This window comes from Papio anubis, chromosome 1 (genome assembly GCF_008728515.1).
Source record: "Papio anubis isolate 15944 chromosome 1, Panubis1.0, whole genome shotgun sequence".
In the NCBI taxonomy this organism is placed as follows: Eukaryota; Metazoa; Chordata; class Mammalia; order Primates; family Cercopithecidae; genus Papio; species Papio anubis.
This window is the reverse complement of record NC_044976.1, coordinates 63,734,095-63,751,314: the sequence shown is the minus strand read 5'-3', so window position 1 is coordinate 63,751,314 and position 17,220 is coordinate 63,734,095. Positions and strand designations below refer to the sequence as shown.

The 17,220-nt window shown below is 38.9% G+C and overlaps 1 protein-coding gene across 7 annotated transcripts in view; it reads right to left on the bottom strand.

The window, feature by feature from the left end:
* The window catches only part of DNAJC6 (DnaJ heat shock protein family (Hsp40) member C6), a 157,937-nt gene that overhangs the window by 37,165 nt on the left and 103,552 nt on the right, over window positions 1-17,220 (bottom strand). For all 7 annotated transcript variants that reach the window (XM_021942527.2, XM_021942539.2, XM_021942529.2 and 4 more), the window contains 3 exons: window positions 14,120-14,270; window positions 12,960-13,009; window positions 12,698-12,846 (listed from right to left, as the gene is read on the bottom strand). In XM_021942527.2, the coding sequence (XP_021798219.2) occupies window positions 12,698-12,846; window positions 12,960-13,009; window positions 14,120-14,270 (350 nt within the window). The remainder of the gene's footprint in view (window positions 1-12,697; window positions 12,847-12,959; window positions 13,010-14,119; window positions 14,271-17,220) is intronic.

The window sequence follows — 17,220 nt, the reverse complement described above, 5'->3', positions numbered from 1 at the left end:
CAAACTTCATAACCTCTTTAAGCCTTTCTTTCTTCATAAAATGTGGTGAACATTACCTCTTAGGTAACTCACACAGCTGTGGATACTACATGAACATGTACTTTAAGAGCTTAGCTCAGTATCTGACACACCCAGAGTGATAATAAATGTCGGCAATTATTATTTTATCAGGTAACAGCCAATGCAAAGCGCTGCAGTCAGGATGGGCCATATTTGAAGAAAAATGAAGTCCTCCATGGTGAGAGTATAGACTGAAGGGCCAGATCATACAGTCTTTTTAAGGAGCTGGGAGAATATTTAAGGAGATCAACTCTCAGATCTACATTTCCAAAGATCTTTCAGGCTCCAGTATGGAGAATAGAAATGGATAACAAGAGCTTAAAGGTAGGGAGCCCAGTCAGGAGGTTGGTGAGGAGTATCAATAAGGGATGATGGTGGCTAAGGCTAGCTGAGTGGCAGTGGGGTACAAACATACTTGAGGGACTCAGGAGATAGAGAGGTGGTGGGACACCTGGACATAAGACAGGTGATACATGGTGGCAGTGTGTGCATGTGGAGAGGTGTACTGAAGAGTGTGTCAGGGGAGGGAGAGGAAAGAGTTAAGCCTGAACTCCAGGTTTCCAGCTTGAATGGCTGGATAGAAGGACACAAGAAGTGCTATTTCCTGAGACAAAGAATTCTGGAGAAAGAAGAGGCTTCATACAGATGATGTCAGAATGTGCTCTGCAATCCCAAATGTCTCAAATTCCTTCTATTTGACCATGGGAAAGGGAGGCAGGAGGAATGTGTTTGATTAGCCCTTTTCTGGTAACCAGATAATAAATAATCAAAATATGACTGGGAAATTATCTATGCTCTTGGTAGAGCTGACATCTAAAAGCAAACACATTGAGTTTCTCTCTCTGGGGCTGCCAAGAAAGCCCATTCTTTTTGGTTAATGTGTAACTTTTTTCTATAAGATGACTGTGGGGCAATGGCAGGAGACTTCCAGGTTACCCACTTTCATATACCTTTGGGAGGGACAAGTATGGTTTATTAAACAAAGTATTTGAAATTTTTGGCATAGCTCCCAAACAGTCCAGGGTGATCTAGTACTGGCCTCTGTCAATTTAAACTTTATAATGGCTTGCCCTTTTACCCAACATGATTCAGGGCTGTTTCTGGTCTAATCTTTACCCACATATATATTCCCCATTGATGTGTCTGTTTTCAAGGAATGGAAATGACTTACTGACTAAAAATACAGAATAACTGGGAAGATACATTTTGCTGTCAGAGGAATCATAAAATGTATATTTGTACAAGCTCCTTTCTGTCTGCAATGTATTTTCTTTCCTTGGTAAACTCCAATTCATCTTTTAAAACCCACGTTCAAGATCCAATAGGCCTTACTGACATTTACTGAATATTTTACCTAACTGCTGCAGAATTTATATTCTTTTCATTAGCACATGGAACGTTTTCTAGAATAGACCATAGTCCACAAAACGAGTCTGCACAAATTCACAAACATAGAAATTGGCCGGGTGCGGTGGCTCATGCCTGTAATCTCAACACTTTGGGAGGCCGAGGCAGGCAGATCACAAGGTCAGGAGTTCAAGAACAGCCTGGCCAACATAGTGAAACTCTGTCTCTACTAAAAATACAAAAAATTAGCTGGGCGTGGTGCCAGGCATCTGTAATCCCAGCTACTCGGGAGGCTGAGGCAGGAGAATCACTTGAACCTGGGAGGGGGAGGTTGCAGTGAGCCGAGATCACGCCATTGCACTCTAGCCCAGGCAACAGTGCGAGACTTCATCTCAAAATAAATAAATAAATAAAATAGAAATCATACCAAGCATCTTCTCTGACTACAGTGGAATAAAACTTTACAACTAAATAACAAAAGGAACCTTGGAAAATACAAAAACACATGGAAATTAAACAAGCTGCTGAAGAACCAATGAGTCAATGAAGAAATTAGGAAATAAATTTAAAAATTTCTTGAAACAAATTAAAATAGAAATATACAAAAACATATGGGATACAGCAAAAGAAGTACTAAGAGGAAAGTTTATAGCAATAAACACTGATATCAAAAAAGTAGAAAGACTTCAAATTAACAACCTAACAATACATCTCAAGGAACTAGAAAAGGAAGAACAAACTAAAGCCAAAATTAATAGAAGGAAAGAAATGATAAAGACCAGAGCAAAAATTAAGAAAATTAAAACTAAAAAGAAAAAAGATAGACAACATAAAAAGTTGTTTTTTTGAAACAATACACAAAATCAATAAACCTCTAGGTAAGCTAAGAAAAAGAGAGAGAAGACCCAAATAAATAAAACCAGGAATGAAGGAGACATAACAACTGAGACCTCAGAAATACAAAGACTCATAAGAGATGGCAACTATGAACAACTATATACCAACAAATCAGAAAACTTAGAAGAAATGGATAAATGCCTGGACACATACAACCTACCAAGATTGAACCATGAAGAAATAGAAAACCTCAACAAACCAGTAACAAGTAATGAGATTGAGGCTGTAATAAAAATTCTCCTATCAAAGAAAGGCCCAGGGCCTGATGGATTCACTGCTGAATTCTACCAAATATTTTAAAAATAACTAATACTAATCCTACTCAAACTATTTTTTTAAAAACTGGAAGAAGAAATACTTTTGAACTCATTCTACAAGGCCAGCATTGCCTGACACTAAAACTAGAGAAGGATACAACAAAAAAAGAAAACTACAGGCCAGTATCACTGAAGAACACAGATACAAAAATCCTCAAACAAATACTTGCAAACCAAATGCAACAACACATTAAATAGATCGTTCATCATTATCAATAAAGATTCACTTCATGGCCGGGCATGGTGGCTTAAGTCTGTAATCCCAGCACTTTGGGAGGCCGAGGCGGGCGGATTACGAGGTCAGGAGGTCTAGACCATCCTGGCTAACATGGTGAAAGCCCGACTCTACTAAAAATACAAAAAAATTAGCCGGGCATGGTGGCGGGCGCCTGTAGTCCCAGTTACTCAGGAGGCTGAGGCAGGAGAATGGCATGAACCTGGGAGGCGGAGCTTGCAGTGAGCCGAGATTGCACGACTGCACTCCAGCCTGGGTGACAGAGCAAGACTCGGTCTCCAAAAAAAAAAAAACAAGTTTCACTTCATGGGTAAAACGATGGCTCAATATATGCAAATCAATAAATGTTATATACCACATTAATATAATCAAGAACAAAAAATATATGATTATTTCAATAGATGCTGAAAAAGTATATGATAAAATTCAACATCCCTTTATGATAAAAATCCTCATGAGGCCAGGCGTGGCAGCTCACGCCTATAATACTAGCACTTTGGGAGGTGAGATAGGCAGATTACTTGAGGTCATGAGTTTGAGACCAACCTGCCCAACATGGTGAAACCCCTGTCTCTACCAAAAATACAAAACTTAGCCGGGCATGGTGGCAGGTGCCTGTAATCCCAGCTACTTGGGAGGCTGAGGCAGGAGAACTGCTTGAATCCAGGAGGCGGAGGTTGCAGTGAGTCAAGATCGCACCACTGCACTCCAGCCTGGGTGACAGAGCAAAACTCCGTCTCAAAAAAAAAAAAAAAAAATCCTCATGAAAATAGATATAGAAGGAACATACCTCAAAATAATAATGGTCATCTATGACAAATCCATGGCTAACATCGTACTGAATGGGGGAAAATTGAAGGCCTTTCCTCTAAAGAATGGAGCATGACAAGGATACCTGCTTTTACCACTATTATTCAACATAATACTGAAAGTCCTGGCCAGAGCAATTAGGCAAAAAAAGAAAAAAAGGACATCTAAATTGGAAAGGAAGAAGTCAGATTACCCTTGTTCAAACTCAACATGATCTTATGGCTAGAAAAACCTAAACACCACCAAAAAAACTGTTGGAACTAGCAAATGAATTCAGTAAAGTTGCAGAATACAAAACCAACATGCGTAAATCAACAGCATCCATATGTGCTAACAGCCAACAATCCGAAAAAGAAATCAAGAAACCAATGCCATTTCCAATAGCTACAAAAAAATATAAAATACCTGGGAATCAATCTAACCAAAAAAGTGAAAGATCTACACAAGAAGAACTATAAAACTCTGATGGAAGAAATAGAATAGGACACAAAAAAAGAAAAGGTATTCCATGCTCATGGATTAGAAGAAATAATATTGTTAAAATGGCAATACTACCCAAAGCAATATACAGATCCAATGCAATCTCTATCAAAATACCGGTGACATCCTTCACAGAAATTAAAAAAAAAAAAAAACTAAAATGTATATGGAACCACAAAAGACTCCAAATAGCCAAAGCCACCCTGAGCAAACAGAACAAAGTAAGAGGCATCACATTATCTGACTTTAAAGTTTATTATAAAGCTACCATAACCAAGACAGCATGGTACTAGCATAAAAACAAGCACATGAACTAATGGAACAAAATAGAGAACCCAGATATAAATCCACACATTTACCACCAATTCATCTTTGACAAAGATGCCAAGAACTTGCAGTGGGGAGAGGACAGTCTTTTCCATAGATGCTGCTGGGAAAAGTGGGTAACTATATGCAGAAAAATGAAAATAGACCTATATCTCTCACTATATACAAAAATCAAATCAAAATGTATTAAAAACTTGAATCCAAAACCTGAAAATATAAAACGACTAGAAGAAAACATTAGAGAAATGTTCCAGGACATTGATCTGGACAAAAATTTCTTGTGGAAGACCTCAAAAGCACAGGCAACCAAAGCAAAAATACACAGTCGGGACTATATGAAGCTAAAAAGCTTCTGCAAAGCAAAGAAAACAATCAATGAAGTGAAAAGACAACCCACTGAATGGCAGGAAATACTTGTGAACTATTCATTTGACAAGAAATTAATAAAACTGGGCAAAAGAGTTGAACAGAATTAACAGATCTTCAAAAGAAGACATAGATGGCACACAGTTGTATGAAAAAATGTCCAACATCACCAATCAGAGAAATGTAAATCAAAATCACAATAGTGTCATCTCACTTCAGTTAAAATAGTTTGTATCAAAAAGGCAGGTAATACCAGATACTGGTGAAAATGTGGAGGAAAGGGAACTCTTATACACTGTTGGTGGGAATGTAAATTAGTACAATCACTCTGGAGAACAGTATGAAGGTTCCATATGACCCAGCAATTCCACTACTGGGTATATATCCAAAAGAAAGGAAATCAATATATCGAAGATAAAGCTGCACTCCCATGTTTACTGCAGCACTATTCACAATAGCCAAAATATGGAATCAACCTAAGTGCCTGCCAATGGATGAATGGATAAATAAAATGTGGTATACATACACAATGAAATATTATTCACATAAAAAAGAATGAAATCCTGTCATTTGCAGCAACAGGGATGGAACTGGAGGTCATTATAAGTGAAATAACCCAAGCACAGAAAGAGAAATATTGCATGTTTTTTACTCATATGCAGAAACTTAAAAATGTGGATCTCATGAAGATAAACATAGATTAGTAGTTAACAGAGGCCAGGAAGGGGAGTGGGATGGGATTTGAAGGAGGAAAAAATAATATAAATGTAATTAAACTGTACACTTAAAATGGTTAAAATGGTACATTATATATGCATATTTAACTCAAATGTTTAAAAAACAAACAAAAAAAAGTTCAAGTGCTCTCTTGTCTCTAACCATTTCTCTAATACTCACAGAAACGCTTAGTCATCTTTATACTCAAGCCCCTGTTTATTTTCATCTATTACAGCTTTTTTCAGTAGAGCAACATGGTTAAGTCCACAGGCTGGATTTTCACTCTGGATTTACCATTTACTACTTGATTAACCTTAAGCAACTTACTAACCTCTCCAGGCCTCAATTATCTAGTGTGTAAAGTGTAAATGAGCATTGTAGGATCGTTGTCAGAATTAAGTAGCACAACATAAACACAGTAAATGCCACCTTGTGGTCAAGCAGTACTGAATAAACTGCTTATATCTGTCTCCCCTTCTAGACACCGAGCTCCATGAGAAGAGAGACCATAACTTACTCATTTTTGTAACCCCAGTGTCCACTGTGCATGTGTTGCTCATATGGTAGATGCTCAGCAGGTACTTGCTGAGTGAATGAATGAGTGAAAAATAAAGGAATGAACCCCATTTGGCAATCTAGTTTTATAATAAGATTTGTCCACATGTACCATATCTTGAGGAGGGAACAGGTGAACCCATTTTATTGGGTTTTTTCAGACTCTAACAGAATAAAAGTATAGAAAATTTATTGCCCCAGCAATATTTTTGAAGGTTTTAAAAACTGGCTATTACACACACACACACACACACACACACACACACCCCCACACCAAATGTCAATATCTGTAATGAGTCTCAGCTAAAAGTTGGTTAAATTATTCTTAGCACAATAGGCAAATAGCTCCAGAATCATTAACTCAATCAAGTAAATAATATTAATTTAAAGTACTCCATAATTATATATTTACTTGATATATAATTATACACCATTAAGCAAACATACAATTAGAATTTTTTAAAAGCATGTGCTCTGTCTAAAAGGGGAAACCACTAAGGCACAAACAAAACCAACAAAATAAAAAAGGAATTCAATCACTGCAAGCTATTTTTGTAGCTCTCTGGAGTTCACAGCTTCATGCAGTAACTGACACTTCGCAATGCTGTCTCCAGTTTTCCTGAACACCTTGAACACCTCCTGGGTTTGCTTAGCATCAGAGGACACCATACAGATTACAGGGCTGCCATGATACCACCCAGTGGGAAAAAGAGGCCAAATCATCGCCAGGGCTGAATACCATTCAATTTTCATCTCTCCATCATCCCTAGCCCAAGACAGGACGGGCAGAAGCAGCCATTCACTAAGCATAGGAATGAAAGCTTCTACAGAGAGTATGACTTAATTGCCACATCTAGTGTTTTATGAATCACGCACCATTTTTGGAGGATGCGGATAATTCAGTCAATCATTTATTGTGGCATTTTATTATTACCAATGTTAATCATAGCTACTACTAACTGAATGATGACTCTAAGCAAGACACTGCTATCAAATTTATTCCTTACAACAAACCTACAAAAAAAACATTTAAGAATGCTTGTGAGATAGGCGCTTTCTTATTGGCATATCCATTTTACACAGGAGAAAAACGAGTCCAAAGAGAGGTAAAAGTGACTTGCCCAGGAAGAAGAACAGCTGAGACGTGAAGCCAGGATAATTTTTAAAGTCTAAAGTTTGTATACACTATACAGCTTCATCTCAGTTTAAAAAAATAAAATTTGTGCACTCTCCATTATACTACATTGTCTGATGACTGATAACAATAACTCCACCTGGCATTTGTAGAGTGGTTACAGCTTCAAGTGATGGCTGTATTTTACCAGGGTTAAGACATTCAATTCATGGAAGGCTTCATAACTAGAATGTGGGAGTCCCTGGTCCTCTGGCCCCCAGGCCAGGGATTGTTTTTTTCACTCCAGTTATTTCCTGTCATGACACTGAGGCATGGTGGCAGAGTGAGAGATGAAGTATGAGCTATAAAGTTCCTCCACTCCAGCCAATCTCCCACCAACCTCCCACCAATGCAGAAGCAACTGGGAGCTGTGGTGACCTCTTCAGTGTGCTCTGGAAGAAAAAGGAGTAAAAACATTGACCTTCAATCATGAGTCCTTTAAGACACCACGTTGATAATACATTTTCCAAAAATCAAATTGTTCCCAAAGGGAAAGAAATCCTACAAAATTATGTCATTCAGAAATAGTTGGCCAGGCGCGGTGGCTCAAGCCTGTAATCCCAGCACTTTGGGAGGCCGAGACGGGCGGATCATGAGGTCAGAAGATCGAGATCATCCTGGCTAACACGGTGAAACCCCGTCTCTACTAAAAAAAAATACAAAAAAACTAGCCGGGCGAGGTGGCAGGCACCTGTAGTCCCAGCTGCTCGGGAGGCTGAGGCAGGAGAATGGCGTAAACCCGGGAGGCGGAGCTTGCAGTGAGCTGAGATCCGGCCACTGCACTCCAGCCTGGGCGACAGAGCGAGACTCCGTCTCAAAAAAAAAAAAAAAAAAAAGAAAAGAAAGAAAAAAATAGTTAAGAGGGCAGAGTCTAAAAGAACCAGCTGGGCTGCAGATTTCTTCGCTCCTAGAAGGACTCCGTCACCATACTGTCCTTCCTAGGTGGACAGTGGAAGGAGGAGAGACAAAGTGGCCCTAGAATAAATAGCATTAATCAGAACTTAAGAACTTTGGAGCCAGGTTAGACTTGTTGTCCATTCATCCAGCTTTCCATTTATTGCCAACAGTAATGCCAAGAAATGTGTAAAGGTTCCTGATATTCTGGGGCACAGCTATAAATCTTCGATGCAGAAACCAAACCAGTATATACACGCATACACACACATAAGCATGGAGTGGACGGGAGCAGTGTTTATGTTGGGATGATGAGAAAGGTTTAAGTATAGATAGTCGTGTTGGTTACACAACATTTGGGAATGTAATTAATGCCACTGAAATTGTATGCTACAAGTGGTTACAATGATAAGTTTATGTTATGTATATTTTACCACAATAATTTTTTTAAAGGACGGGAAACAGATGGTTAAGCTCTCTGAAGCCCTCCTATAGATTTACAAACACCGAGGAGTCATTATGAACATCTGGTTTGACTGATGCATCTTGTTGGTCTCCAGGACTTCATTGTCAGCATCAGTACTCTTATTTCCTCAAGGTGGATATTGGCTATAAAGAGCAAAAAAAAAAATGTAAAAATAAAAACACCTGAGGTTCAATACCTCCTTTGCAGTCCTGAACAGGTATTCTAGTATTTTGCTTTTGAATGCTGGGCTATGTGCTATGCATTCTTTTGAGTTGTAGCCTCTGCTAAACTGAGACTAAACAAAGTCCTATTTTAACATCCTGTGACATACGCAAATAAGTAATAGAAAAATGAGGAAAATAGTATTGATTATTTCATACAATTCCTGTCAACCAATGTGGCTTCTAAGCATAAAAGTGAATCAAAATACAGAATGACAACTCTCAGCAAAGTAAAATCTTCCTGGAAACAGCCTGTCTTTGCCAACATCACTACCTACATCCTCAAATGCAGGTTTGAACATATACAAACAATCACATAATCATCATGTAAAGTGACTGAATTCAGATTTCAAGGCACAGAGGTGTATGATGTGGGCAGATCCAGACTCCTATGAGTTTATAAATAAAAAATTCCTATGAGTTTATACACCCTTATGAATCTAAAAATAAAACCAGTTCCATGTCCGGTATTTATGGTAGACTCTACCATCAACATTTATTAAAATAAGGTTTAATTTCAGACCTAGCACTCCACAGAACTGGAAAGAGTAAGAAATGGTTCTAGTCCTCATGAATTGAAAGGTAAAAACAAAGAAAACTTTTCTAAATCATGCAACAATGAGATGCAAATCCATTAACAGTGTTAGTGCTGGGGAAAGAAAGGTCTAGGAGTTTGAAAAGAGATGTAGGCAAATCAAAAACAAAGGTAAGATGGAAATACTATGGCTTTGGGACTGCCTCCCTGAGATGCAACTAAGGGTAAAGGAGACAGGTCAGAGGATCCACTTCCATTCTGCCAAATTCTAGGACTATCTAGGAAGAGCTAAAGATGTAGTGCAATCCTGTGTTTTAGGAGAAATAATTGGAAAAGCCTCATGGCATGTGGAAATCTTCTCCTTAGCAAAATTAGGCTAATAAAGAAGAAGATGGGCTGGGGGTGGTGGCTCACACCTATAATCCCAGCAGTTTTGGAGGCTGAGGCAGGTGGATCACTTAAGGCCAGGAGTTCGAGACCAGCCTGGCCAACATGGCAAAATCGTCTCCACTAAATATACAAAAATTAGCTGGGCATAGTGGCCATAGCTGGGCATAAAAGTTAGCTGGGCATTTGTAATCCCAGCTACTTAGGTGACTGAGGTACACGAATCACTTGAACCCAGGAGGTGGAGGTTGCAGTGAGCCAAGATCATGCCATTGCACTCCAGCCTGGGCAACTAAGTGAGGCTCTTTTGGAAGGGAAATGGAGGGGAGGGGAGGGGAGGAGAGGGAGAGGAGGAGGAGGAGGAGGAGGAAGAGGAGGAGGAGGAGGAAGAAGGAGAAGGAGAGAGAGGGAGGAGGAGGATGGGGAGAGGGAGGGAGGGGGAGGAAGGAGGAAAGGAGAAGAAGAAGGAGGAGGAGAAGGAGGAAGAGGAGGAGGAGGGGAGGAGGAGGAGGAGGAAGAAGAAGAAGGAGGAAAGAAAGAAAGAAGGAAAGAAAGAAAGAGAAAGAAAGAAGGAAGGAAGGAAAGAAAGAAAGAAGAAGGAAAGAAAGAAAGAAAGAAAGAAAGAAAGAAAGAAAGAAAGAAAGAAAGAAAGAAAGAAAGAAAGAAAGAAAGAGAGAGAGAAAGAGGAGCCAAGGGGAAGGGAGGGGAGGGTAGGGGAGGGGAGAGATAAAGGATGTATGACACGGGTGGCTTTTAAGGGAGAAACAGTAGCTCATGCAAGGAGATTGTGTGTGTCTGTGTGCACATGAGCACATGCATATCCCTGGTTGGAGCATATGGTTTTGGGTCAATGAAGAACGGTAAAAGATGAAGTTAGAGAAGCAGATAGAGGCTAGGTCATCAAAAGCCTCACAAGATATTTTACGATTTGTATAGGCAAGAAATGGCCCCACTCCTCTGACCTATATAAGCCTTTCTCCTGCTCTAAGGTCCAGCTGTCACTGGTGTCTCCCTTTACTAATCTCCCTTGGCAGGTATTGTAAATATTATTTGTACTTATCTTTAAAATGTCCTGGGTTCTCTCGCCAACTAGGCTTAGGTGTCTCGAGAACACAAATCAAGTATTTATTTTATATCTATAGTGTTTAACAATTCTTTGCACATTCATGCTTTTAAAAAACATTGATTATCTATGTCAAGCACTGTTCTAGGTATCAAAAAAAAAAGCTCCCTCCTCTTCTAGGGCAAGTAAGAGCAGCCCAGGGTAGAGATTAAATATGTAATCTCTGATTCCTTTGGTAAACCATTAAGTCCAGTCACAAAATCTTTAGTTACACTGATGGATGCCTTTCATTAAAGACATCTTTACAGAGAGTGCCTTTTATAAATATTATACAAAGTGACATATTTATATGTAAAAAATGCTTCTATAATGTTATTATATCTTTATTTACTTTCAGAGGAAAAATGCTCCAGATTATCACAGATCTTTCAAGGTCAAATAAAATTTCTATGAAATATTGCATAGGATGTTCCACAGTCCTTAAATTATGAAAATAATGGCACTGACTTAACCTCCAAACAAGAAAAATAATTCAAAAGATTTGCCTTACATTAAGAACAAAATATCTATCCACATTTTTGTTTGATGTTAATTCACTTGTTCTGAATTAGCTAATAGATGGAGTAAGAGTTGGAAGGTTATTTTATTACAGAAGATTTTAAAGAGATGCATTTAAAATCTTCATTATAGAATGGCAATTTAGATCAAACCACTTCAGAATGGCATTATCAGTGCTTTATCAAAGAGTGGTCCCCACAGAAACATCAGGAGCAGCCCCCAGGAAGCTGTTAGAAATGCAGATTCGTATGCCTCCCTTGTCCTTCTGAATCAGAAGTCTCCAAGTGATTCTGATGCACACCAAAATTTGAGACTGTTCTCAGAACACGCTGAAAAAGAGGTCCTTAAAACTCTCCCATATCTTATTGAATATTAGGGCAGGAAGGAGCCTTACAAAGCATGTATACCAATTTTCTTGGGTGTTTTACAGATCTGGAAACTGAGGCCCAGAGATTACCAATGGTAACTGGAATTTGGAACAAAGTGTGTGTTCCAGCATCAAAGCTGAGATCCTAGATACACAGCATTGTCAACCAGCTATCGTTTTTCATACTTGATATCAAGTTTCACTTTTAAAGGATCCATGCATAGAAAGTCCATTCTATTTATTAATAGACCCAAATGAAGTTGCAGAACCAATCATATGTAAAGGCTAAGTCAAAAATATTTAGAGATGTTCTTGAGAGGGGGAAAAAAAATGCCTTTTTTTAGTGAGTAAGTCAGAATTCAGTGGCCAGAAATATCAGGCTCGATATCAGATTCAAACCTAAGCCAATTCTCAGTTCCTTAACCAGGCTGAAACTAGGAATGTTTACCTGCCTAGTTCAAAAAACTTCTTAAAATATATTAATAGAAAGACGTTCCCATTAATACTTGTTGGTACTGTTCTATCCACACTGCCTCATCTTGATACCAAGTAGCAATAAAGAAGAGTCAAAGGCATAAGTAGTGTATCAGCATGAAGGCAGCCAATTGCGCTAGCGGCAGTTCAACCTCCAACTTAAGCCTCATGAACAATGTGCCATGGAACAACCAGGCACCAACAGACTTGAGACCCCAGCTTCGATGGTATTTCATTGACAGATACACTTCCTGTAAGTATCCTCACCCAAGGAAAATCTTTAGGCTCTCTCATAGCAGTCTAATAAATATTTTGTGGACAGAAGTGTCCAGAGTGTATGGTTTTTCAGCTTTAGATGCCTAAGGGCATACGCTTTAAGGTTATCTCTGAGGACGAAAAGCACCATCACGTCTTCAACAGTATGATCTCAGGGCTAAAAATCCTTACCCGGCTGTGAAACTTGGCAGTTCGATAAGACTTAGGTGACAGATTGTATACTGTGTAGTGGTCAAGATGTCTGGAATCCAAAAAGCTTCGAATGTCATCAACCTGATTCCTGAATCCTATGTCAACATTGTCCAGAGGAAAGGACATCACTAGGAGAGAGATCACACAGAAAGAAAACAGGTTAAATGTTTAGGTCTGCTGTAATGATGGGCAGCAACTGGAAGCTGAGCCAAAGCACTGTTAATAAACATGAGAAACTTACCAATAATTCTGGAGGTAACATAAGTGAAGTCTAAATCTCCCTTTGTGTAGCTAAAAGCAAGACAAAAATGGGCACTCATTAAAATGATCCAAATATGCCAAGATTTCTCTCTCTCAATCACTTGCGCATATGAACTGGGACACTGCTGTCTAGGGGGCAAGTTTTGACTCCCCTCCAGCCCTTCTCTCTAACAAGGAAGAATCACTGAGAAAAGACAGCCCATGACCTCAGGGGAATAAATATGCCACTCCAACTGGTGCATTCTAATGCCCTTGTAGATGCCACTTCATGATCTGAATCAATCTCAGAATAGAAACCTCTGCTTATTTATCAACACCAATTGTTCTAGCCTCTTTGCCTACATGGAAATATCTTCCATAATTGTAAGTGGCTAAGGCGTAGGGGAAGAAGTGGTTGAGAAAAAATAAATGACACCATTTTTCTGCCTACCAGACCCTGGTTGAGAATCAGAGGTAAGAGTAGTTTTATCTTTTAACAAAGATTAAAATTTTGATTAATATATTGGACTTGACATTTGAATTTCTGATTTAGAACTGCATATTATAACTCAAAGTGACCCTAGAATTTTCTAATACTTAATAATAAAAAATAACTCCTATGACCTGCTTATAAGAATTTTCATACACTGGAAGCATAGAAAACTTCTCTCACTGAATAAATGTTAAAGGGCTAGTAGGATACAAAAACAAAGTTCTGATTTGATTACAATCCATAGGTAACACTTAATCAGATTGTATGTATATTTTAATCTCATTTAATCCCTAAACAACCCAAAGACACAAATCCTGTCAGGGTATTTTTAAAAAGCTCAAAAAAAGCTCAGAGAGGTTAATTAATTTGTCTGAGGGCTCCTAGTTAACAAGGGCAGATATTGCATTAGAACCCAAGATGTTTGATTGTAAAGACAGGGAGGGCAACTGTTATGCTCTAATGTGGCAATGAACTGAGTCCTCCCAGTCTGTGATTATAGCTTCTAAAGGACTTAACTTTATGTCTTCAATGACATTTCTCAGTTGATCAGATCCCATAAAATTACATCCCAAAATTGACACTCTTTGAGCCAGACAAGTAGACAGCAGGTAACCAGATCCTTTGAGAGCATGGGGATCCACTAAATTAACGGGGAAGAATGTGCGTACCTGGTCACAGATTGTATCACTCTAGAAGATGTGTCTTTGAGGGTGTCTTTCAAGTTGTCCTTTAGGTTACTAAAGAGCCTCCCTGCACCTCCTTTTACCATGTCAAAGAGACCTCCCCCATAGCTGGGCTCCATGTCTGGAGATGAGGCACCTGCCAAAAACAAAAACAAACAAACAAACAAAAAAATGATGATGGCAGAGAATCCATGGAAAACCAATCCCTCTTCATTCTTAAAACATATACAGACTGTCTTTAAGAGTCTGGGACAGATATTCCTGGAAATTGTGTCCCGCTCTCAGAACTTACAGACTCTGAGTTATAGCATTGCTACTGGTTCTCAGGGGAGACCTAGGTCAGTCCTTCACTGAGTCCCAGGTACAGAAACCTCCAATACTGCTGCCACTGGCCATGTGTGACAGTTGAGCACCTGAAATATGGCTAGTCTCAACTGAAATGTGCAGTAAATATAAAACACACAACATATTTCAAAGACTTGGTGCAAAAAAAAAAGAATATAAATTATCTCAATATTTTTATACTGATTACATGTTGAAATAATAATTTAGATATATTGAATTAAATAAATTATACCTTTAAAATCAATTTCACCTGCTCCTTTTTACCTGTTTAGTGTGGATACTGGAAATTTTTTAACTACATATGTGGCCTTTACTGTACTACATTTGGACAGTGCTGCTCCAGAGAGACTGCTGAGGAAAGCAGTAGTCAACTTCAGTGAGTTGAGGGCACTCCTCTGCCCTTTGATGAAGCTGACTATATTAGAAATCCCATTCCATGGCTGTCCCTTAAAGCACTGGTTCACTTCTATCATGAAAAACGCCTTCTGACGGGGCTTTAGTACAGCTTTTAGGCCTTAGGATGCATGGTGGCCATTAGTGCTATCTGTCAAATATTTCAGGTTCTCTTCCCTTATAGCTTCTTAAAATTGTGCTTTTTGGCCCCTTGTGCTTAGCTCCAGTCCAGGGTTTCTCAATCTCAGCACTATTGACATTTTAGGCCAAATACTTCTTTGTCGTGTGTGTGTTGAGGGGGCTGTCCCTGTGCACTGGAGGGTGTTGAGTAGCATTCTTGGCCTCTATTCATTAGATGCCAGTAGTACCTGCCCCAATCCCCACTCCACCTCTGAGTTGTGACAATAAAAAATGTCTCCAGAGACTGGCAAATATCCTCTAGTGGGGGCAAAATTATCCCTGGTTGAAAACCACTGCTCTAGCCTATGATGTGTGAGGGGAAGTGCTGTGTATCACAGTGTATGTTGTGCATCACTTCCAGGGTACATTTAACTGTTAATATGATATTCTCCATAGTTTCTCTCTCTCTCTCTATTTCTCTCTCCTCTCTCTCTCTCTCTCTCTCTGTAACTCTGTATCTCTGTATCTCTTTCCCTTTGCCATAGCAACTGGCAAGGTTGGAGACTGTGGCTGCTGGACTTCTGGGTCCCAGAGACAGGAGCTATGTGGCAAATGACCTTTGATGACCCAGGTGACCTTTGATGAATATTTGGCATGAGTAAGTAATATGGTTTGGTTCTGTGTCCCCACTCAAATCTCATCTCAAGTTGTAATCTCCAAGTGTCAGGGGAGGGACTTGGTGGGAAGTGATTGGATCATGGAAGTGGATTTTCCCCATGCTGTTCTCGTGACAGTGAAAGATCTGATGGTTTTAAAATGTGGCACTTCCCTCTTTGCTCACTTTCTCTCTCCTGCCATCATGTAAGATGTGACTTGCTTCCTCTTTACCCTCTGTCATGGTTGTAAGTTTCCTGAGGCCTCTCCAGTCATGTGGAACTGTGAGTCAATTAAACTTCTTTTCTTTATAAATTACTGAGTCTCAGGTAGTTCTTTAAAGCAGCGTGAAAACAGATGAATACAGTAAGAAACACCTGTTTGTTAATAGAGGCCACCGATCTTTTGGGAATGTTCATAACCAAAGCACAACCTAGCCTATGCAGGCTGATACAGGAAGGAAGCAGGAATCTGTGTCGAGGAGGTGGCTAATGTGAACAGTGGCCAGGTAGGGCTTTAAGGCCTAGCAGTCAAGAGCATGAGTCATTCTCACCTGGGTTCCTGCCCAGCTTTGCTACGCCTAGCTGTGTGACCCTGGAAGTCAGTCTTTATAAATCTCTTTCCTTCCAGCTGTAAAATAGGGATAAAAATTGTGCCTACTCCATAGGGAAAGATTAAATAAGTACATATAAAGCTGTTGGCATGGTACCTAATAAATCTAGGGGTCAAGAGAATGTAGCTAAACTCTATTATGCCACATCCTGAAATTCCTGTATTGGTGGTATTTTTAATCTTTGTTCACTTTCCAACTATATGATGACAAAAGACAAGAATGGCATCTATTCTTTTTTTAAAATTGCAATATATAAGATTTTCAAAATAAATATTAATAAAAATATTCATGTAATAGGCACTATAATTGCTAACATATATAAAACTTACTATCTAGTAGGTATTTTTCTAAGCATTTTGTCTATATTCACTCATTTAATCCTCATAGCATCCCTATGAAACAGATAATATCATTATTCCTATGTTATAGATCAGAAAACCGAGGCACAGAGGTTAGGAAACTTGTCTAAGGGCATACAAGCTAGTGAATATTTACTAGCAGAGTTGAGATTGAGCCCTAGGCAACCCTTCCAATCACATCCCTCTTTCTTCTCCTAATATCAGCCTGAATTTTATATTTATCATTCCAATTAATTTCTTCAAACTTGTATTACATATGTTCGTATCCACAAAAAATATTTTAATATTATTTTCCAAGATTTCAAGCTGTACATAAATGGTTTTCTATTTGAATAATTTTACAACTTTATTTTTTTCACTTACTTTTGTTTAAAATTCATCTATGCTGGTACCAAATGCAGCTTTAGCTCAATTAATGTGTATATCAATTACTCCACTGATGGACACGTAGGCTATTTGTTAGAATAAGCAACACAGTGAGGAACACATCACTTTGATAACATACACAAGACTCTCTCTAGATTATACCTACAAGCAGAATTTTCCAGTAAATAAGGTATGTGCATGTTCATCTATCTAGATGTTGACAAATCATTCTCCAA